This window comes from Cyphellophora attinorum, assembly GCF_001299255.1.
Source record: "Cyphellophora attinorum strain CBS 131958 chromosome Unknown Contig29, whole genome shotgun sequence".
Taxonomy (NCBI): Eukaryota; Fungi; Ascomycota; class Eurotiomycetes; order Chaetothyriales; family Cyphellophoraceae; genus Cyphellophora; species Cyphellophora attinorum.
Window position 1 is genome coordinate 256,412 of NW_017253257.1, and position 22,106 is coordinate 278,517.

Consider the following 22,106-nt stretch of genomic DNA (forward strand, 5'->3'; position numbering starts at 1 on the left):
CGCAGAAAGAAAAGCGCGCCCCAAAAATCGCGAACAGTGCTCGTCTTAAAGTGTTTCAAAGGGTATACGTCTGATTGACGCACAGAAGGCATCCATATCATTTTAGCTTGTCAAGCTCTTCCAGTAGTAGCTCGGTAACAACTTCAGGGACTGGACGACCGCTCTTGATACCAGCAACCATCTTCTCCCGATCAACCTCGACGAACTTGACCCCGTCTGCCTTCTCCTTAATGAGCGCGTACAGTCTCTGCTTTTGCTCTGGAGGGACATCGCCTCCACAAATCATGATCTTCGGGATGCGGATGTTGCTACCTTCGCTGTTGCTGCCAATCCCGTTCGACGGCCTCACAGACTGATCGCCAGAGAAGAGTGCCGGAAGCTCCGTGAATGCTGCATCCGGATCTGTGCAATTATGAACGACTGCAAAGGGTCAGCGTTTCTAGCGACCATAGGTAGGTACCAAATACCATCATATCTTGGTGCGAGCGATTTTCTGATTGCGATCGCGTTTTCCTTGTGAACGCCGAATGTCCCGACGGGAGCCGAGTCTGGGTTGACCTTGACGTCTGACATTCTCCTACTCGCTGATGTTGAAGAAGTAATGGACCTGAGTAGGCTTATTAGGTCGAGATGCCCGACTTGGTCCTCAATCAGTCGCAGTAGTGTATACTGAAGTTTGAGGGTCTGATGGACGCTGCTGGTCTTTCGCTAACGACTGCTTGCTGTAACCTGGCAGTCAGTGGTATGTTAATTCTGGTGCTCTCGAAATATTACAGCGGTTGCTCGAAGCATCTCGTGGCGCGTGTGTCCAACGCTCGTTATATGTATGCGCTTGGGTGATACCATTGTACGGTCTGGCAGCTCAGCCAGCCTCAGGAAGGACTGCCTCGTAAGCTTCCGCTTTGAGCTCCTGCAGGACACAGTAAAGAACTGCATCTGGGCTTTCGTATCTGAACGTGAGGCCGGCTGATGCAGTTGCGGCATTGCACTGGTCGAATTATGCTGCACGACTCGGTAGACCGGTCTACGGAGGGTCACTCATCACACACTTTGAAGGATGAAAAGCATGACGAGGAATTTCGTCGTCGTTCATGTCGACTGATGAGATCACATTCACGCCAAGTTCCGGGATGGCGTTTCCGACTAGAAGTCAAATGGGTGGTTAGTGGAAGGCTAGCATTCTCTCCAGCAACGGCACAGATTGTTCCCAGCAAAGCTCATATCGACGGCTAGGAGGCAGCAAGAAGTTGTGCATCGAAGGCGACGGCCTGAGGCACAAGGCAACACCCTTTTGACCCGCACAGTCATCCTCGTCGTATTCTTCGCCTCGAGCAGAGGGAAGCGTGTTCCTGGAAAGTGGCCCATTAACGGGTGCCGCCTTCCCTGTTCAGGTGCTAGCCCTTCGGCTAAACCATCTTTTTAATCTGGGAAGCGCCAACTTGGCGACGGCAGTCGAGGTTGATTGCGCCTGCAGCCGTTGCCAGGTGAGGTGAGGTTCTTGGTTGCTCTTGCTATTCCTCTTCCACTCGCTTCAATTCTGAAACCTGCATACTACGACGTCCATCACTACCATATTCCATCAAATCAGCTCACATTCATCCATCTCTACGGAAAGAATTCCAGCCAGACACGCGCCCGTTTATCTGCTGCCAGAGCCTGCCAACTTCTGAAACGCTATTGCTTGCGCAGCCCCCTAACATTCCTCACTTATCGTCGAATCGTCATCAGCTTCCCTCGACAGCTTCACCTCACCTTCATCCTCCCAACACGATCGAGTGGCCGTCCCCGTCTGTGACTGCGGTCACCTACTGGCGTCAAGATGCCGACACAATATGGCAACTTTGGTGTAAGGATGCAGTCTCGACATCATTGTGCATACGGAAATAGCTGACATGTGATAAGGACTTCTGTCGCGATTCGACATTACCAGTCTGCAATGTACGTCTCCGTCGACCTCAGATTGCATCGCGACGACATGCTGACAAGCTGCAGATCGTGACAAGAGAATCGAACCAACCGCCTGGCCCCCCATTCGGCGGATGCGCCCTGCTCGGCATCTCTCTCTCGAACGGTCGATACCTCTCGAATCTCGGATCGATCCTTGTCTGCGGCATCGCTATCCTAGCCGCCGTCTTCCTGCTATGGCGAGCAGAAAGAAAAGCGGCCGCTGTCGGTCGAAGAGAAATACAATTGTTCCTCATTGGCTACCTCGTCATATCGATTTGTGAGATCTTCAGCCAAGGACACTTCCCTCTCGACAGCAATGTAAGGAAGGGCTTTTCAGCTGCTCATATCGCTGCGATAACGGCAACGACATGGATACTCCTCATGAATGCGCTTGTTGGCTTTCAGTTACTAGACGACGGCACCCCGGTATCCTTGGCCTTGATTCTCGGATCTGCGCTCGCCATCTTCATCGGCACCGGCTACATTGCACTCGACACGGCTTTCGAATGGACAGGCTACTGGTCAAGCACGCTCGACGGTCCCGATCACAGGGGATACGCGCTTTACACCCTCTACCAGCTTGCTCCGCTGGTGTTCCTCTTCCTGTTCTTCGTTCTCGAAACCATTCTGGTGCTACGGATCCTCGGCGAGGTCAGGCCCATGATCTATCTGGTAGCAGCTGTGATTTTGTTCGCCATCGGCCAGATCTTCCAGTATGTCATCTCGGTACACATCTGCAACCCAACCAATGGCAAAATTAACGGCGCCTTCTTCGAGACTCTGTTCACATTGCTGTCTGTTATTGCGATATGGGTGTTCTGGTCGAGTATCACCGAGGACGACTGGCCGATCACGGGTTGATGTGAAGAGATGGATACCGAAAATCAAACACTGGGCAGCACAGGTGAACTGTGTCGAAGGCCCCGAGAGGAAAGAGTAGCTGGAGGTTCGGGACTGGGGAGGAGACGACGACGAACTCTGCGCCACGAGACTAGCGACGGGCTGCGCAGATGCGAAAGAGATTCGGGACTGAAGCATACATATACACTCGGCGAGCACGGCGCTTGGGAGATTTTGGAGCGGCTGCGGGCCCGCCGAGGTCTATGATGACCCTTGGTGCGGGTCAAGCAGGAAGAGCCTTCTGGGGTGAGAATATTGAGTGCCTGCATAGTTGAGCACGTCGCACAGCGAAGCGATATAGGCACATGAATATTAATGATCAATCAAAGCAAGCGAACTTCCAAATTTTATGAGCTCCACTTCCTGCTTTGATCATTGGCGTGAACTTGAATCGGTACCTGTGCACACTCTGCAATCACTCCTATTCCATCTGAGCATCATTCAGGGCGCTACCAAAACGGTATCTGTCAGGTTCGGATCGAACGCCAGAGAAGCATAAGCCTCTGCGTCAAAGATCTCGACTGCACCAGACGGACTACCGACAACGCCTCAAATAGCAATTTCCGTCCACCATAACACCAACGGGTAAGTAGCCTATAGCGGATCAATTCGGGGACGGTGGGCCGGGGAGGTGTTGGGGAGGTGGTGGCCGGAAGGGCCGCCACCTCACCACCGCCCAGGCGAGCGAAGCGAGCATTAGGCTGAGGCCCTAGGGCCGGAAGCAGCGCCGTCGCCCTGAGCCACGCCGCACGAGGTAAGAGAGGACGAGCGCGAAGGGGACATAGCCATGCACTGCAGCCATCTGTTCCACCGCCGACATGATGGCTCCTTACGACCCTGCCAGCGGCCTGACCCCAGCTACTGAACTCATGCCATTCCCATCTCCGGCGTGGAGAGCTTGTGATAACACAGCCAGTGGAACCCCCGAGCCATCTTGATATCTCCTCAAACCCTTGAGGCGGCAGGTTTCGAAATCGAAATCTCGAAAGCCGAGGCTTAAGGCTGAACGGGTGCTTGAGTGGTGGGAGCGGGTGCAATCGGCTTGACCATGACATGCAGAATTCGCGTGACAACCTGTACCGAAACGATGCCTGGATCGTCCTCCTGGCACACAGAAACACTGTCGTACCTTCCTTAGCAAATCCTAACCCGAGCACCAACCCTGAGCACACTGACCTAGCATGCTAGCGCCTTGAGGTTTCGACATGGCCATGACATTGGTACGGGATCGCATTTTGGGACCGACACGGGAAGTGCGTGGGACCAGACCACTGTCGTAGCAAGTGTTGACCAGGTCTTGGGCGGTCAGAGTGGAAGGAGTGCCATAGGTCTAAGTCCTCAAGTCAAGCTCGTCCGGTCGTCGAGGCGATCGTTGAAGGAATCCTGCATGGCATTCTGAGTACTAGCGTCATTGAACACTTAATTTAGTTGGGGGAGTCTCGTTGAAAGGGACAAGAGTGGTGGAAGTAGTGGCAGTCTGCTGCTCAAGTTGTCCAGTCTGGAGCATAGCAGGTGGTGGGGGAGCCGTCACTGTACGTATAAGTACAGCGCTTTGCTGGCCCACGGCCAGACGGGCTCGCATCGGGGTATCATTCTCGGCTTAGTGTTGAGATGACAAACGACAACAGCTGTGCGGGCGTGTCGAGGAACAGTTGGCCATCAATGGGAGTGTTGAAGAACGAATCATCGAAGCCAAAGTCGAGTGCATCTGGTGTTGATTAAGTCGAATTAGAGGTATGACAGAGAGGAGACGCCTGTTCGACAGCAGTCTCGAGCCTTTCCTGAGGTGAGGCTCAAGAAATTCTGATCCGGGAGTCGTGAGCGGACAAGTTGGTGGAAGAAGGGCACTCGGCTTCAACAGCTCCAGCATCGAAGAATATCGGGCAGACTGGAGTGACTCGTTTCCAGTTGACGCGGGCGCTGAGATCATTCAGCAAATGTGACTTGTGGAAGCTGCTGATCCAAAAGTCAGGCATCCAGGCTGTGACGCGAACGTATGGGGACTCCAAAACGGGGTACAGCCCCATGCCAGAGTTGTTCGAGCGTCGAGCTGCGTGTAACAAATAGCCGAGATAGCTGCTCCCTGAACGGCCACGTTGGCATCACGCACTGGAGGCCGCCTGATCGAAGGATGTCGAGCGTATGAGACTGAGTTCACCATCGGCACCTCTGACGACCTCCCAGCTCATTTTGCGCAGGTACTGGTTGGCAGGGACGACAGGAAGCTGACCTGTGACAGCAGCGAGGAACTTTGTCAAGCTGGACCACAGCAGCATGATTGTCGCGATGGTCGGTGTAGGCTTGAGCAAGCAGAGCGAAAAGGGTCTTTCTCGTCTCACCAGCTCATATCGAAAAGCCATGCGATACGCCTATACAGAGCTTTGCTGGTCGATGTGAGCCCTTAGCAAGCAGAATGATGAGGATCTTACCCGTCTCGCCAGCTCACATCGAGCGCAGGAAGCCAGACTTGTACCTCATAGCCGCGGTGAAGAGAATCTGAGCAATCGTAGGTCATCGAGATACTCGAGAGTGGTATTCAAAAAGGTTTGTAATGTCGCTGCTGGAAGTTCGAATACATAGTTTTGAGTGACCGCCCATAGCCGGCCTGAGGGCAGTGCATGCTCTGAGTGAATGCACCCGTACAAGCTCTTCCAAAATCTCCGAAGACGCCCTTACTTCTGGCTCATATGACAACCTTGATGTTGACACATGGCAACGTCCATTCGCCTCTACCGAATAGCGTTCGCAGCCACTGAGTCCCCACCGCACCTGCACCGGAGGGGTTCGGTAACGAAAAGGTCGGAGCATGAGTCGCAGTAGCGGACAACATCGAAGATCCAGATGCCACTACCGATTCAGCGATCGTTGATAGAGTGCCGTTCGCAAAGTTCATGAGGAACTCGCCCATACCCTCAGTCCCATTTCCTGCCGCAACCGTCTCGATCGGCGTGGTATACAGCTCGGTATGAAGTATGGAAGATACTCCCACTGCCATGGTATTGTTGCGTTGCCATCACTTATGTCTACCATCGCAGCGAAGTCCAAGGGACTCTGCCAGAAACATCGTCCGCTCCAATGACATGTACTAGCAAAGAGGATGACGAGGAGTAGCGAGCAGTACGGACATGGCTTGCTGAGGATGTATGTGATGACCAAGAGGGTCGTGAGGTGAATTGGGCTCAGCGAGAGCGGAAGTGGCAGTAAGAGAAGCGGAAGATATGTTCGGAGGCAGAACATCATGGTAGATGTGACGGCGGACTGCGGGTAGTGACTGGATGGTGGCTGCTCATGAGGTCCTGGCGGTCGTCGAGGACTTTCTTATTGGATAGATGGCGAGCCAAGCTTGTATGCTCCTGTCAGCTACCTTTGAATATGATATCGGAGTGGACGATGCCGGACAGTGTAGCGAGGACATGATCATTGAAAGAGAGGAAAGTCGCAATGACACTAGCTCATTTGGGGCTAGCATGGATTTTCTCCGAGCGAGCAGGAGCTTCCGACGGCCAAAGCTGCAGCTTCACCAATTCTCAGAGATCGCAAGGCAACTCGTCATCTCAGTCGCTCCTTTCCACTGTCTCAATACACCCACGCAGAGACTTGAACAAGATGGCTTTCGCATGGAAGACCGCCGGCATCACGTACGACTTACCCATCCTTCGCACAGCCTCAAAGAAGCCGACCGAGGACTAACATCTACCATGCAGTTACAACCGATACCTCGCAGTCGCAGCCCGAACAGTCCGCCGGTCACTGAAGGAGGGTCCAAGATTACAAGCTGAGAGGCGAGGAGAGATGGATTTGCGGTTCGCTAAGTGGCAGGTACGAAACGCTACGAAGTGTTGGTTCAGCAGCAACTGACACAAGCACAACAGGGCGGCAAGCAGGGTGACATGAAGAATTTGGGTGAGGCCAACGAGGCTGCTATGGCTCAGGTTGCAAAGGAGCAATAAGTGCGGCATCGTCGAAGGGATGGCAAGCGCGATGGATATGACAGTCAGACTCTGGTCGGGGTGGGTGGAAGCAGATCACGGCAACGGCGAGTGCCTGCAAGGAACTTCTCTCACGAAGCGATGAGGTCTGTCCACGTAAACAGATGTACACTGTTGAAATTCTGGTCATATCTCCAGTTTGCCAGGTCGAGGTTCTCAGTTGGCATCGCATTGTAGTCTCTCTCTGTAGAAACACGTGCAGTGCCGCCCGATTGATGCAGTGCGGAGAAATATAAATGCTTGAGAGCCACCACTTTAACATCAACCACCTACTGTACACTCCCTTTCTACGACATGGTCGAGTCGCAATATGTGCGTCCTGACATACATCTTACGAACATCACTGAACGACTAGTAGAAGCGGCAAGAAGTAAGACAGCTCCTATTCACAGGTTGGTCTCAACTGACACTTTGTAGAGATACCCACAGGTGAATTAGTCAAAGATGAGGGGTTTACACTGTTTGAGGCCGTCGGGGCGCTCGAGGTATGTCAATGTGTGAGTCGCGCGTTGGCCGGCCTGACAACGGTAGATCGGGGACTCGAAGATGGACAGCGGTGCCTTAGAAGAAGGCGACGATCTAGACGACGATTTCGACTTCTCAGAGCCCTTGACACCACAGCAAGCGATTTGGATCATAGACCAACTGGTCTGCAGAGAGGCATCATGGCACCAGGGCTATCCCCTCTCGCAGACACTATTCACATCTGTACACCTCGACAAGATCCTGTGGCCAGATCCGAACCAGATCAGCCATGCCCATTTCCTGCGACCAGACGCCGCACGTTCGCCGTCGGTGGTAGAAGACATCCTACGTGCCTACTGCTTGGGACTGATCAAATGCTGCGATCTCGTCCTCGCCATGATTGCGAGCCAGCACTACTACGAGGTAAGGATGCTTGTCGACGAGGGAGCAGATCTGACATGTGGATAGGAAGAAGATTTTGCGACTCAAGTCTATAATCGGGAGATGCTTCGATCATTCACCACCGACCAGATCATCGATGAGATGCAGACTGCGATAGTGCTTCTACTCGAAGAAGACGACCTCCCCAATCGGACTGAGGTCATCGACCGGCTCAACTTCAGAATCGCTTTCCTCGAATTGCTCAGCGATTGTGGTGGCAGCATACCTCCAACCGACATGAAAGCATCCACGCTTCTCGCAAAGATCGAGCCATCGACCTCACCTGGTGAAGCTCTCCCAGCTGCCTTCAACATTAAGATTCAGCGACGGCTTGCCAGCAGTGTGCCACCACGTCCAGAAGTTACTTGCTCACCATCAGAAGCATTCGCATACTTCACCCGTCTCCTGTCGGATATTCAGACCGCCTTTGAGATATTCGCCGTCACCACAGCCCAGGATCTCTATACTGCCCTCTGGACGTTCATGTCGCAACCTGTTCAGCCAAGCGTCTACGTGCGTGCTCTCGTACAGAACTCCTTTGCGCCTGACGAGCAGACCTCGGGCAGCCTTCCTCGCCGCAATATGATTGTGCGAGACATTCGCGCTCTTGTACTCCCTGTCAGCCCTCTACTCAATGCCTTTGGGGGCGGCTCAACGACCTCACCGCCGCCGACAGCACCACAATTCCAAGCCCATTCACAAACGATGCAATTCATCGATCGCGTCTGCATCCCTGCAACGCAGCAGTACCGATCCTTCTCCCTCAATCGCTCGCGAGTCCGCCGGAACCTGTGTCATGCTGCTATAGAATGGGATGCCATTCAAGCCGATGCCGAAGAGCTCGATTCCGATATCCAGACACTGGAAAACGAGAAACCCCTGCCGTACGGCGACAACCCGCAAGAGCTGGCTTATGCGTACCCGCTTAGTAGCTGGGTATACCACTACAAACTATTGCAGCTACGATTGCTGATCCAAATGGGCTTCGAGCTGGAGACATACGCGCCGTTTGAATTCGTAGACATGTATTGGTACTTGTCTCACGTCACTGGACTACACCTCGCACACCTGGAGCGCATAAGCTTCTTCGTTAGTGCCGCAGCTCCAGCGCAAAAGAAACACAACCGCAGAGCCGCCGCGGCGCAAGATACGCTCGGCAACCTCTACAGACACTTCACTCAAGCCAAGCGACCGACACGTTGGCAGCAGCTTTGCAGCGTGTCTTCACGGTCATCTTCCGGCACGATCCCAGATACCGCTCCAACGAGGACGGCATGTACGGCTCGGACGCCCTGCGGTACGAACTTCGCACCAAACCATTCGCGAGCCTCAGCGTGCCGGAGCCACTGGGCTATGAGGAGATGAAAGCAGTCAGTAGTCTCGAAGAGCTCAATGACGAAGAGGTCTTACGGCAGGCTGCTGCGCTGACTGTGAGCAGTAGACGTGGATGGGAGGAAGTGCTTCGAGGTGGATGGAGTATCGGCTCTCCCCTAGGCAAGGGCACAGAAGAAGGCAGGAAGAGAAGGCCTTCGGTCCTCGAAGCAGAGTGGGTCCGCAATACCAAAGGCTGCATCAAGCATGCATTGCCACAGGTATCGCAATCTCTTCACTTCTGAGGGCGATAGAGCATGGCGGGAGGGACTGGAGAGCAGAGGTGCCAGGGCCTGGTGATCCAGCTCGTTTTCATGCCTGGTGGGCGGTGCCCAAGATAGTTGGAAAGTGATACCATAATCAGGGAACAGCATGGTACTTCTCCGGGGGACTCTGCGCTTGTGTTTGAACCGTGATGAAGATCACAATGAACTGAATAGGATGCTGTTGTAGTTGATGAGTTGGACTGCCTGACTCCAGACGGGAACGGAAGCGGAAGCACACTGAACCAATCAGGCAATCGTAGCGAAAGTTTGATGTCAGATCAGCAGATGAGATTCTGCGCCCCGCCTCGACGTGTCCTTCATCATCCTCCTTGCAAGCTGGACGTGGGAAAGGTGACAGCGCAGCTTATCGGCTCGCCTGTTCTGGCGTTTGGGCTCCTTCTGGTTCTGTTCTTGTGTTACTACATATCGTTCTCTTCAACGACGAGGATACACATATTGTGCCATGCACCAGCTCTCCCTCCGGTGTGCGCAACAAACGAAGTGACGACCACACGATACGACGCTCACGACTATTCAAAAGACTCGAAGCACCAGATGCAGGCGGTCGTATTCTGATTGTCTCGGGGAACATCCTAAACCCATATCCATCGCGACCGCGCACGAGAGCCTACCATTCACTCTGACCATCACTTTTGGAGAAGGGCATTCCCATCGATCCGGAAGAGTGTCTAGAGGCCTCTGCTGAGGGGTTCGTGGCTGTGACTGCGCAGACGTGGCAGTCAACCACGCTTCTGATAAAGTGCGCTGCGAATTCATCTGGCCTGGCCCATAAGGCTGCACGGCCAGGGACGACTGCCGCTACAACCAGGATGGCGGAAGCCACACCGAGGTCGGCGTCCAACACATCATGGCCTCCAATACACTCTTCAGTCAAAGACAAGCTCGACCCAGCATTTGTCACACTGTACAACAACGATGTCATCCCAAATGCACCAGCCCCATCTCAAGACATACATATCATACGAAAGAACTTCAGGTTGCTATTTCGCGGTAGCGCTCCAGATGGACAAGAGCCAAAGTACAACATGCAAGGTCGCGCTCCTCAGATCAAAGCATATGCAACAGATTGGGTACCTGAGTGGGAGGGCTATCCCGGCTCGAGTCCAGAAATCCTGGAGAAGGAGCACCGTTGCGGCGACATCGAGATCAAAGTCTTCAAGCCATATCTAGCCCGAGACGACCACCTACCAACTCCCGTCCACTTCACATTCCATTCCGGTGCTTTCGTCGCCGGCGATGTCTTGACAGACTACCACAGCGACTACACCATCTGCGCTGGCGCAGAATGCACCGTCATCAACATCGGCTACCGTCTCGCTCACGACACCCCCTTTGGCGTCGGCATCATGGATGCTCTGCGCGCCGTGCAATGGATCCTTGCTTACCACGACGCCTATTCGATTCAGCCCGACAACTTCACCCTCGGTGGCGTCAATGCAGGCGGCACAATCGCTTTGCTTCTCGCTCACTTACTCCGTGACGCCGATACTCCAGGCCTCAAAGGCGTCGTGGTCGGCACACCTCTAATCAGCGATGTCCGCAAATTGACCCACCCCGAAATGAGTCCCTACCCCAGCATGTCCGACTTCCAACACGCGCCCATGCTCGACTGGCAGCGCATGAAGCTGCTTGACGTCTTCAAGTCCACAAAGACGAACCCCTCACGCGACCTGAACCGATGCCTCCCATGGTTTCTGGATCTCATGAAGGCGCCAAACCTCAAGAACGTCGCACCGCTGACGTTCATCGGCACGGCGGAGATCGATCCTAGATGTGATGAGGCGGAAGAGTATGCGAATTATCTGAGAAGTGAAGGGAACGATGTGCGATTGAAGCGATACCCGGGCGTGCCGCATCAGTTCATGTACTTCCCAGAACGACTGCAGCAGGCGCGGGATTACCTCAGGGATGTGACGGAATGTGTAAAGGAGTGTCAGGCGAGGAAGAACGACGTGAGCCACGCGTCGATGCAACAAGCCGGTCAGCGGAAAGCAGCACAGAGTGTAGGCAATCCTGTGCTCATGAGCAACCACCATCAGGTTGACAATCCGGACGCCATGGTGCTGGACACCGGATTGGTGCTGCCAAGCTAGAAAAGTCTGGATCCTGTGTGAGAGCCTCGTGACGAGACCTTACAATATGACCCTACCACGATCAACGAATGAAGAGCACTCTCGCCGACAGCGCTTATCGAGATCAAATGCGTCGAAAAAAGCATGCGTCAGTCTGGTTTGCGGGTCAGTGCCTCATCAAGGCTGGGAGTTCGAAAAGCTCCGAATATCGCGACCGGCTGGGCTGAGCAACACAGCGTACCGCCGTACTGGGGCAGGTCCCGTTCATTACCCCATATTCGAAGGAATGAAAGCACGGCTCCACAAAGCAATATGGATCTGGAGCAGCAGGAAATCGGGACATATCAAAACTTCTTCACTACTAATTCCGCGGTAGAGCGTTGGCGCCTCGGAGTCGGCGGTGAGCGTGGCGCACGTCATGTATATACTAGATAGGAGCATCTTGACAGCTAGCTAGCTCAAAACATGTGTTCCAATATGCTGTGACGACTACTTCATCTCGCCTTCCACACTCCAATACTCGCCTACAGCGCAAAGCTCCCCTCTGTGCAGGTAGCGCCTGCAGCGCGACCAGGGAATCGCTCGTTGCGCTCGCCTCCCCCACCCACCGTCCCCTAGTTCCTAACACCCTTGGCGATCCGCCAGCAAACATTAATCACGCTCGCCGTCGCCATAACGTGCGCCAGCGTACGTGGCGGAGGGAAGTTGAGGAGGTAGGCTGGGTAATAGACTAATCGCAGGCGTCAGATCAGCTTTTCGCGCGCACTCGCTTAAAGAAGAACACCCAAGATCGAAGCAGAAGAACTTACTGAAAAGCTTCAAAAACACATGAAAGCCCAACAACCCAGTCAAGACCTCCTGCTCCTCCCTCCCCAGCCCACTCGCCATACTTGCCGTCAGCGCCGCTGCCACAGCCCAGCCCGGAAAGTTCTCCATCAGATTCAGATGCGCCGCCCGCAACCGATACGGCATCCCCTCCATATCCTGCGTGTGGCGTCGGGGCTCGTTGTTGTCGAGGCCCTCGGCGCGCGACATGGCTTGGCCGGCGGCGGAGAAGGCGCGGAGGCGCCGAAGGTGGCGAAGGTGTAGAGGGCAGCTAGGGCGGGGATGCGGGCGAGGGTTGGTGGCTATCATCCGATCCGCCGGGGCGGGGGTGTTAGTGGTTGCTGGTTTGGGTTTGAGTTGGGAAGGTGTGGGTAAGTTGGAGGACTTACGGTGGACAACGAGGCGGCGTTCGGGGCCGTGCCTGGGATGAGGTTGAGCGCTAGGTTGAGAGTTCCGCGGATGAGGCCGGTGCGGGAGAGGTAGGTTGTGAGGGGGATGAAGGCTATGTAGAGAGGTGCGAAGATTGGTCCGATGGACACGGCGGAAGGGTTGGCGCTATTTGAGAGAGGGAGATTAGTTGGTGCATGACATAAAGCCGGCGGATGGGTTTGGTCAGGACGAATGGGCGTTGGCAGCAGATTTTGAGAATTGATGACTTTTCGCAGGTCGAAGTCATGGGTTTATTGTCGACGGTCGATCGCTTGATGGTGACAAGTCCCGACCTCGATGCTCCCGATGTTGGTGCAGCATTCGCGCTCCAGGAGTGCGCTCCTGCGTTGCAGGCCGTCGTCGTTGGCGCCGACGTCGCAGAGACCAGCGTGAAGCAGCAGAGTGATAATGTTCTAGCCTCAATGACAGTAGAATCCCTCTTAATCTAGCTCCTTCCCACGTTGAGACTTCTCAGGAGCTGAGATAAAGGAAAGCACAACTCACATCCCATTCTCCCTAGCGACCCGATCCGCCTTGTTCGCTGCATCATTAGCGACCTCCTTCGCCCTGTTCGCCGCGTCGTTTGCAGAGGCCTTCGTTCGGTCTACGGCGTCATTGCCAGATGCTGGTCGTGCCATTGCGTAGGCAATTTTCGGGGATGCTGTAGGTCTATGGCGCGTCACGTCCGTTGGGAAAAAAGAGAAAGCCGAGCAGGTTTTCGTCAATGTATACGCGAAGCAAGGGATCAAAGCTCAGATCACGACCTCACCGAGTACCAGCACAGCAACAAGCCTACCTTTTATTCATCATCGCTGTAGTGCTCGCGAGTCATCATCTACACGTCAGTGTCATTTCTCCAGAGTTCAGACATGACGTCGCAAGAAGCTTGATGAGCTACAGAAAGCTGGAAGCTGTGCTGATGCCGAGGTGCGGATTGAGTTTATCACGAAGTTGGGATCCCGATGTAGGTCGTTGGAATCCCCTGTCGACCGAAATCGCGGGGAAGAGGAGCATAGCTGGTAGACGTGTGCTTGACGATCTTCGAGCGAATATGATGTACGCTGTGAAATGTGTCTGGCGTGCAAAGATAGGAGGTTTCTTTGGGGTTTGACGTGAAGTATCGATGTCTTTGTCAACCAGAATATAAATGCCCGTCCATGCTTCGCACTTCATGTATCTATCGATGTTCTTCTCGAAATCTCGCCCACTGATGCTGAACGCCTTATGCTATACTACGAAGGACTTTGTCGGCTCAAATGTCGAAAGACCCCATCGGCACCCCATCGGCACCTCTTCCAGACCAGCACTGCGCGCTTGAAGCGGACTTTGCTATCCCTGCCAACGGACCTTGCTCGACTTCATGACACTGACCACGCCAAGTGGGACCTGGGCGGCGTCGACCAGTTGAAGCTTGCCGTATCTCTCAACGATATCCTTGCCATGAACACACACAACCCACTTCCAGTAAGCATTCATAGAGTACCAATCACTGCTGATCGCCCGCTTCCCAGTATCAGCAGTAGCAAGCATGGCAGCGATATCGTCAGTCTTCTCCATGGCCACCTCCTCCGGAACCTTCAGTAGATCTCTGTAAGCAATCGTCAAGTTGTAGGATGTCTGCTCGCGGTGCTTGAGGAACTCTGCCCGAGACATGAACGGCTCGTTACCCGACATGTTCAGAGTGCTCTTCAGACTATACGAGTGAGAGTCGACACCATAACCTCTGCCTCTTTTGTTGTAGCGGGTCTCCTGCTCAACATAATTTTGTTCATCCATTCTATCCGCTCGAACCAGGAAGTCTCCGGGAGACAATTTGAAGCTTTCCCGCATGTTGACGAGAGGAACAATGGGATTGTGCAGCTCCATTCCACCGTTGACGACGGGAAAATACCAAAACCCATCAGGCGGGACAGGAACGCCAAATTTCTTCGTAGCGACTGACGAGAGATGATCGACCACCCGCCCGTTGGGGAAGAGTGCCTCATGAATGCGGTTGACGGTTGCAATCATACTGTCGACGTGCTCCCGACCGAAGGCAAGCGATGGTTTCCCAAAATTGTTGGAAAAGAAACGTGAGACATAGGCGTTGTAGGCCTGGATGTAGCTGAAGATCGAGGTTGTTGCTTCCAGCTGCAACTTGGCTTCTTCGATGTGCTTATCCACCTCTGACTGATCGATCTTGAAGCGTCCCGTCGTGGTGTCAAGGACGAGGAAGCCCCAGCGGATATCGCCCTGTGGGAGACCCGATGTCATGATGGGAACCACGACTTGGGTTGCGGCCTTGCTCTTGTTGGCAGCCTCAGGCTTGGTGCTACCAACAACAGGAAAGACAACACTCCCAGTCTTCTCCTCATTGAACTCGATGCCCATGGTCGCAGCGAAGGCCTTCATTTCTCGCCAAGCAGTACGACTGACATCCAGAGGGCCCCAGAACCAGAAGTCATCATGCAGGCGATAAAGATTGGACCCAGTTGATGTGTTGACCGCGAAGTCCATGACAAAGAGCACGACCTCACTCATCGTATCGGAAAGAGAATGAGACATGGGCACACCGGTAGATCGAGTCTGATAGCTGCCATTTGAACCATCTTGGGCGAATCGAAGAGGTGCGTGCAGGAATTTGCGAAAGAAGTTGAGCCATGTTTCGGAAACGCCAAAGAACTTCATGACAGCGAAGATCGACTGGTGAGGAAGAGAAGGACCGAACCACTTGAAATCAGAACGGATGACGGTGTGTTGGACTTCAGGATACAAATGGCGGGCAACCATAGTTTCGGTGACCACAAGTTGCAACAATCCATGCTTGATCTCGAGAGGACTCTTTTTGTCCGATGCGATCCGTTCGTCGTCATCATCGTCATCATCGTACGCATTGCGAGGGACAACGTTCACTTGCTCAGGCAGCTGTGTCATAAAGTAATCACGCAGATAGGTATTGTTGCGGACTTCCTGGATGCCACCTGAGGCGTAGTCCTTGCCGAGGAACCATTCGCGGCGTTGGCGGTCGACAAGTGGCATCTTCTTGGCTTGGCTAGACCATGCAGGGCCGGAGAAGAACGTGGTGAAGACTTGACGGAAGTGGACAGCCCACTTGATACCAATGTAGTGTACTAGGATGGCATCGAGGACATCTTCGTCCATAAAGACTCTGTATTTGCCGTTGAGTTGTCGTCGCTGCTCGAGAGCGATAGCTCCGTTCTCTGTCGTCCACTCCCAGCTGGCAAGGGCTTTGAAACGCATGTTGAGGACATCGCAGACTTCTTGGAGTACCTCGTCGTTGGATAGAAAAGTCTTGAGTATAGCACGCTTTTCTTCATTGAGCAAGTCGGTAGCGAGGACGCCTTTAATTTGTACCTTCAACATGGACGTGTCAAGAAAGAGGACTTCGCGAGCGAACTCGGCGGAGAATTGACGAGTGTCTCTTCGGAGCATTTCGTAGGCCTGCTTGGTATGGGTGCCGCTGGTGAAGATATTGCTCAGGTACGCATCGATGGCAGGCTCGTCAATGTCTTTCTGCCCGAAGACGATAGACTCCCACTCTTTCCGCTGCTCGTGCATCTCTTTCCGACCAACGTTCTCGAAACCGGACGATTCCATGTCTGGAGTGCTCCCTTCGGAATTCGCTCCATCATCAGCGCTGATCCATTCGGTGACCAACTCGGAGAAGAATTGAGCATGAGCACGTTGGACACTTCTCAATTGTAGATCTTTGGTGATGTCTTGGTTGATATCTTCGACGCGGCTCTGGGGAAAGGCGGGGTCGATACGCGATTGATGCAGCATACGAGACTGATTACGAAGCTTCGATCCACCGTCAGACAGACTCATTGCCGGCACAGAAGTGTCAAAGTCGAGATCTGCATCCCGGTCGACGAGATAGACAGCATCGAGGGTGGAGCACCCTTCGACGAGTTCAGCGGCCTGGTCGTGAGAAGTCTTCTGACGTTTGACGGATCTCTCGATGTTGGCTTTGACATCTTCGAACTCCTGACGTTGCTTTTTGACCTCAACGATCTTAGTGGCGGTGATCGATCGCAGGGCTGTAGGCAGTGCAGATGCCGCATGATGGAAGATGGTCGATAGAATGCGAGTGGAAAGAATGTCCTTACTTGATTGGTAACGAGGGAAGCGAAGAGTTGTGCGAAGAAGATGAAGAGACGACAGAGATAATGAACGGTCTTATGTTCTCAAGTGATTGGGAAGAGCAGCCAGGTGGTAGCAAACATCAACTTCGGAAGCCTCTGAGACACTGGCCTTTATACTGTGCAGATTGATGTCAAACACAAACCTCGTCACTTACTGTGTACGCTATGACTCTTCGTGAGTCATGACTCTGCCCGAGATTCAATCAGATCCACTTGTGATCCATAATATGCAGAACACTGTGGTTGCCTGCTTGATAGCAAGAAGTGAAGGTGGAAGCTGCAAGGCAGCTTCACAGCCAGCCCGCCCCACCACTGAGTCATGATAATTGGTGCGGAGACACCACGGCGCGGCGAAGTCTCTCGGCGTTGCCCGCGTCTGCCCGGCGCGCCGCAGAACGATACAGCGCGAGACAACTCGACATCGTCTGGCAGAGGGCAGCTCAGCGGCAGTCGCTGACAGTTCTTGTTGGATCCGACCCGGATGCTGAGCGACTGTCCTCCAGGGTGCGCACCATCGTCGATTCCTATCCGGGCAATATGTTGCCGCTAGTCATTGATCGTTGTTGTACCACCCTTCGCTCTGCACAATGGAAGCAGCAGCAACCACATCTTCCTCCAAAGTCATAGTACAATGCACAGATCCATTCAACGTTATCGATGCGTTCCGAGAGAGTTTCGAGCCTCGCACGCCCCTCAAGAATCTGCACTGGAAGTCGCCCTCACGACCCTTGCGATCGATACCGTCCTTGAACGTCAGTCTATCTCGCAACGATGCGGCTCAAAATGGCGCGCAGTTGAATGCTCGTCGGCATCAGATCCCCGGCCTGAGGGAGACGCCCTACGTCAAGCTGTACCTACTGCGCTGCGATGACAAGGAGACGTACAAGGAGACGGCACGGAAAGAGATCAAGCAATGGATCCGAGAGAACACATTCGAGAAGGAGTCCAAGAGTGTCCTGAAGAATCAGGAGCACCACGATGCCTTTGAGTGGATGATCGTTCATGTCGTCTTCCCAGGTACACAGGCCTCCAGTCAACCGCAGTCGTCAAAGCACATCTCCCTTAACGACACCGAGAGCACAGACAGTGTGAACAGCAAGTCCAAATGGACAGGGAAGGCGTCTTCGACGATTCATGACAAACTCCGCGCCGACTTCAGCAGCTCCAAGCTGCCCATACCCCGTGTTGCCCAGGTCAGACTACTTGACCCAGCCAAACCACCGGGTGCTCTTGGTCCGACCGACATCGAGGAACAATGGCGCGACTTTGTGGACAATCTGAAGGCCAGCATACTGAAGTCGTTCGATACTCGTGTCGCACAGTATGAGGAGGACATCAGGGAGCGAGAAGCTCAACGAAGTCTACCTGGCTGGAACTTCTGTACGTTCTTCATTCTGAAGGAAGGGTTGGCAAGAGGCTTCGAGAATGTCGGTCTCCTCGAGGACGCCTTAGCTGTCTATGCAGAGCTGGAGGTCGGACTCGATGCGGTAGTTCAGCAATCTCGTGCGCCGAGCGAAAACGATGTGGGAGGTGCATTGCTGCCTTACTCGCAGCATCTCAAGCCTCTCATTCGCAAAGCGCTGGATGAGGAAGTCGACGATATGAGCGGAGAGACGTCAACATTGCAACTCGATGAATTGCTTGCACAAGGCCGTAGCACCTCGCCTTTCGAGCCCGGAAGCCGCCATTACCGCGACATGATCCTTGCCAACGATGTGTCCCCTCTCGATATTAGAACGTACATCTTTACTCGCCAGATGGAAATCCTTCTGCGTCGTGCCAAATCTGCGAACTTCGGCGCGAAGACACCCGCAATCGATCTTGAAATCATGGCGGACCTAGCGGACCTAGGATTGGACTTCATCAATCTGGCTTCTCGAGAGTTGCACATGGATGTTCAGGCTGCATGGGGAGGCCGATTGTCTGGCGAGGAAAGAGCCACCCAAAAAGTCGTCATCGGGAACGTAGTAGCATCCTGGACGTGGGCAGCCACTGTCCAGATTCTACATCTATTGCTGCCTCACTTGGACGTCGATTTGACCCATCTCGAAGAATTCAACGTCTTGGAAGAGGACCGACAGCTTTCGAAGCCGCAGAAATCGCACAAGCCTAATGGCTCAGTGCCTTCATCCCGAGGAGCAAGTCCAGTCCGCGGCTTGCGTCCAGAATCCCTTTCCTCGAGTGTCTCTCTGCAGCAGACTGCGGAACACCAAAGCCGAACGACCAAACAACTAAGACGGCCTGGCCTCGATCGACTGTGTTCTACAATTGCAAAGCTGTTTTTGTTGCTACGCAAAACAGTTGAGAACTTACTGGCTACGTCAGAATGGGTGGAAGCGATTCGGAGGACTCCTCCCACCGACCGTGGCGACAGCAACCGGATCCATATGCACCGCCTGTCTTCCGGGCTCAATTTACCGATAACGAATGGAGACGACTCACACTCGCATCTACCTGACGCTGTCCTACGCTATCGCCTACGTGCCCTGACACCAGAGTATCTGAAGAAGGCTACATCATCCCAGGATGCATTCCATTCACTATATCGGCTTCTGTCGACAGCCATGCATCATCTCTATTTCGAAGCCAACAGCAAGCATTCGGCCCGACAAGTCTTGATTGATCTGGCAATGCTGGCTTTTGCGCAGCATGATCTCGCCTTCACTCGTCAGTGTCTTAGTAATGTCCTCGAAGACGACTCCGATGAGCCCCTAATAAGTAGTCAGCCGCAAGTCATATCGATCTATGCCGAGTGCTTGCGTGCGGAGGAGCGCACAGATGACCTGGCAAGATGCTTGATTGAGCTGATGAATTCGCCGCTTGCGAGTCGCTCGGCAAAGCTGGCACAGCAATACTGTGAGGAGCTGTTGAGCCTGGCTTCCCATGTGTCGCCAACAAACATTTCATTAGACACTCTCGTCAAAGTGGTCAGCGTCGATCGCAATATCAGCCATACATCTGCTGCCGGTGGTTTTACGTGGTCTCTGACACTACTCAGCGCTGTGCCAGGCGAGCTCAAAGCAGACTCTGTGTCGGTTTCTTTCAAGTCTGCAAATCATTCCGAGCCACTTGAGCTCGTCGCCAAGACTGAGGATACAATTGTGCTGAATTCGAGTCCAGTCACGTTAAATCTGCAGAGCAATACACTGGCTACGGGCTGGTTCAACGCGGCTGAGTTGGAGGTACAGATTGGTAAGATCCATTTGACACGCAACTTCGCGCACTCCGAATCGGCAAGATCAGTGACGAGCTACAAGCCTATGCTGGTCGCATCGGATGCCAAACCACTTCTGGTCTACCCTGGACGGGACGCGCCGAAGTTGTCGGTCTCGCAGTCAAATGTGATAGATCTCGAGCATCATGCCAGAGCCTTGCATCTAGATATACAGACGAGAGACTTCGAACTTGACGATTATCGGCTTCACGTTCGACCTGCCACGGCTGGGCTGAGATTGAAGCTGCTGGACGCCAAAGTTGTTTCGGGCACAGAAGGCGATGCACTCAAAGTCCAGCACGACCATGCGGGAACTGTACTTAAACTTGGCAGGCTACCCTCAAGCACTATCGTCCAAATTGAAATACCATACAGCCTCGAGAACCAGACAGAGTCCACCGTATTGTTGAAGTGTGTGATGGACTATCGTCAGGGCGAAGACAGCTTCAGTATCTATCACTCTTGTTCAGCTCAAGTTCTGCTGCCTTTAGCTGTCAGTGTGCAAGATATTCATCGCAGCGGGTACCGATACTCGACGTTTCTCATCGCGACTGCAACACCTTCTCCTCTTGTTCTTGTCAACTGTCAAATTGATGGGAGCGCGGGCGTGGCAGCGCGAAGCTCGGCCGAGGCGATGAAAGGTATCACAGTCTTCAATCAACAGCCGGCACGATGGCTCGTGCACTCGGAGGAGACAGATGCGCATGCTTCCACGAAACCAAGCCTGAAGTTGGCTATTTCCTATTATCGCATTGATGAGGTAGCGCTGGCCTGCCTGGAAAGGTCCTTCCGAGCCAGCGCTCAAGCGGCAGGCTTTGAAGCTGTGGCAGATCTGCTTGTCGACCACATCATCGCAACATATCGCCAAATATGGATTGAAAACGAGCTGGAAGTAATCAGTCTGACGCGTGAGATTGCCAAAAAGCCAAAGACCGAGCTCGATTGGCAGCAGATTCTACCTGCCTTCCCTCGGCAATTGCGTCACAGCATAGACGAATGGCTGACCGGATGGCATTCCGATGGTCAAGTCATACCCATGGACCTGGACAATGGCCCAGTGCGAGAGCTGCGGCTGAAAGCTGACGTTCAACCACCGCCGCCGCTCGTCACCACCACCTTGGACATCCACCTGCCGGTCACGCAAGCAACGGCTGTACTTGGCCATCCATTGTTGTGCACGTTGTCAATAGCCGTTCCAAGGATCCCGTTAACCGACCGAGCACAGCTTACATACGAGCTCTTCGCACAGTCCGACACGTGGCTTATTGGAGGGCGCAAGAAGGGTACTATACACTGCACTGGCGAAGCTGTCGAGGAGTCGCAAAGCATCACGCTATTCCCACAACGAAGCGGCAGACTTCTGGTGCCAAGTATCGAGGTACGAATTCGAAAGGGGGACGAGAATGGTGCCCATGGCGGGCAGGAAGGTGCCGAGATCGCTATCGAAGTACACAACCGGTCGATCTCGACGAGTGTCCATGTCACTCCAGGACTACGATCTTCGACGATTGGGCTCATGGCGACAAGCGCGACGGGAGGCAGTGGAGACGGAGCCCCAGCCGCGACCGCTTTACTTCTGCAAAGTCAGATGCGATGACCACGACACTGGATGACTCCGGCGACGAAAAGAAAAGATTCAACGACGATACACTTGCGAAGGCTTCTCAGACCAGCCGTCATGACAGATGAATGCATTCAGCTACATAACCGGGTGGCCCAATGCAAAGTCCTTCTTATCGCAATTGCCACGGGATGCCTCAGACAACGAATTGGGGACATCTGCATGATTCTGCAAGGGCAGAGAAACGTGGTCGGCACGAGCCGCTTATGCTAGCTCAAAGGGGTCAGGCGCGATCTGGGCTTGAGCTGGTGGGGCCGAGACTCCCAACATTTTCGTTCGAGAATTTTTCGGTTACACATCGAAACGACTGGTCGAATGAGCGGATTGTAATTTACAGCCAGTGTGGCATGAACGATGCCGAGATGCATGGAGAAGGACTCCCGATCTGTGTGACGACTGA

At 53.7% G+C, this 22,106-nt stretch overlaps 9 protein-coding genes across 9 annotated transcripts; 5 read left to right on the plus strand and 4 right to left on the minus strand.

Moving 5' to 3' along the window:
* Positions 1-97: 97 nt before the first annotated feature.
* Positions 98-573, minus strand: AB675_10085 (uncharacterized protein; the record flags this gene model as incomplete). Its single annotated transcript, XM_018138829.1, has 2 exons — positions 98-420; positions 468-573. The coding sequence occupies 2 exons, from the start codon at positions 571-573 to the stop codon at positions 98-100; spliced, it is 429 nt and encodes a 142-aa protein (XP_017996598.1).
* A 1,246-nt stretch (positions 574-1,819) lies between these two features.
* Positions 1,820-2,808, plus strand: AB675_10086 (Chitin synthase export chaperone; the record flags this gene model as incomplete). The annotated part of the gene is made up of 3 exons (XM_018138830.1): positions 1,820-1,846; positions 1,903-1,938; positions 1,993-2,808. The coding sequence occupies 3 exons, from the start codon at positions 1,820-1,822 to the stop codon at positions 2,806-2,808; spliced, it is 879 nt and encodes a 292-aa protein (XP_017996615.1).
* A 2,722-nt stretch (positions 2,809-5,530) lies between these two features.
* AB675_10087 (uncharacterized protein) lies at positions 5,531-5,842 on the minus strand (the record flags this gene model as incomplete). The annotated part of the gene is made up of 1 exon (XM_018138831.1): positions 5,531-5,842. The coding sequence occupies one exon, from the start codon at positions 5,840-5,842 to the stop codon at positions 5,531-5,533; it is 312 nt and encodes a 103-aa protein (XP_017996654.1).
* Positions 5,843-6,453: 611 nt separating this feature from the next.
* Positions 6,454-6,797, plus strand: AB675_10088 (uncharacterized protein; the record flags this gene model as incomplete). The annotated part of the gene is made up of 3 exons (XM_018138832.1): positions 6,454-6,485; positions 6,552-6,666; positions 6,720-6,797. The coding sequence occupies 3 exons, from the start codon at positions 6,454-6,456 to the stop codon at positions 6,795-6,797; spliced, it is 225 nt and encodes a 74-aa protein (XP_017996663.1).
* A 333-nt stretch (positions 6,798-7,130) lies between these two features.
* AB675_10089 (N-alpha-acetyltransferase 35, NatC auxiliary subunit) lies at positions 7,131-9,358 on the plus strand (the record flags this gene model as incomplete). Its single annotated transcript, XM_018138833.1, has 5 exons — positions 7,131-7,206; positions 7,254-7,321; positions 7,368-7,724; positions 7,770-8,831; positions 8,873-9,358. 5 exons carry the CDS (start codon positions 7,131-7,133, stop codon positions 9,356-9,358), a joined length of 2,049 nt encoding a protein of 682 aa, XP_017996613.1.
* An 851-nt stretch (positions 9,359-10,209) lies between these two features.
* Positions 10,210-11,493, plus strand: AB675_10090 (AB hydrolase superfamily protein; the record flags this gene model as incomplete). The annotated part of the gene is made up of 1 exon (XM_018138835.1): positions 10,210-11,493. The coding sequence occupies one exon, from the start codon at positions 10,210-10,212 to the stop codon at positions 11,491-11,493; it is 1,284 nt and encodes a 427-aa protein (XP_017996691.1).
* A 593-nt stretch (positions 11,494-12,086) lies between these two features.
* Positions 12,087-13,364, minus strand: AB675_10091 (uncharacterized protein; the record flags this gene model as incomplete). The annotated part of the gene is made up of 4 exons (XM_018138836.1): positions 12,087-12,202; positions 12,282-12,599; positions 12,683-12,852; positions 13,231-13,364. 4 exons carry the CDS (start codon positions 13,362-13,364, stop codon positions 12,087-12,089), a joined length of 738 nt encoding a protein of 245 aa, XP_017996673.1.
* Positions 13,365-14,055: 691 nt separating this feature from the next.
* Positions 14,056-16,554, minus strand: AB675_10092 (uncharacterized protein; the record flags this gene model as incomplete). The annotated part of the gene is made up of 1 exon (XM_018138837.1): positions 14,056-16,554. One exon carries the CDS (start codon positions 16,552-16,554, stop codon positions 14,056-14,058), a length of 2,499 nt encoding a protein of 832 aa, XP_017996660.1.
* A 904-nt stretch (positions 16,555-17,458) lies between these two features.
* Positions 17,459-21,682, plus strand: AB675_10093 (Trafficking protein particle complex subunit 10; the record flags this gene model as incomplete). The annotated part of the gene is made up of 1 exon (XM_018138838.1): positions 17,459-21,682. One exon carries the CDS (start codon positions 17,459-17,461, stop codon positions 21,680-21,682), a length of 4,224 nt encoding a protein of 1,407 aa, XP_017996645.1.
* Positions 21,683-22,106: the final 424 nt, after the last annotated feature.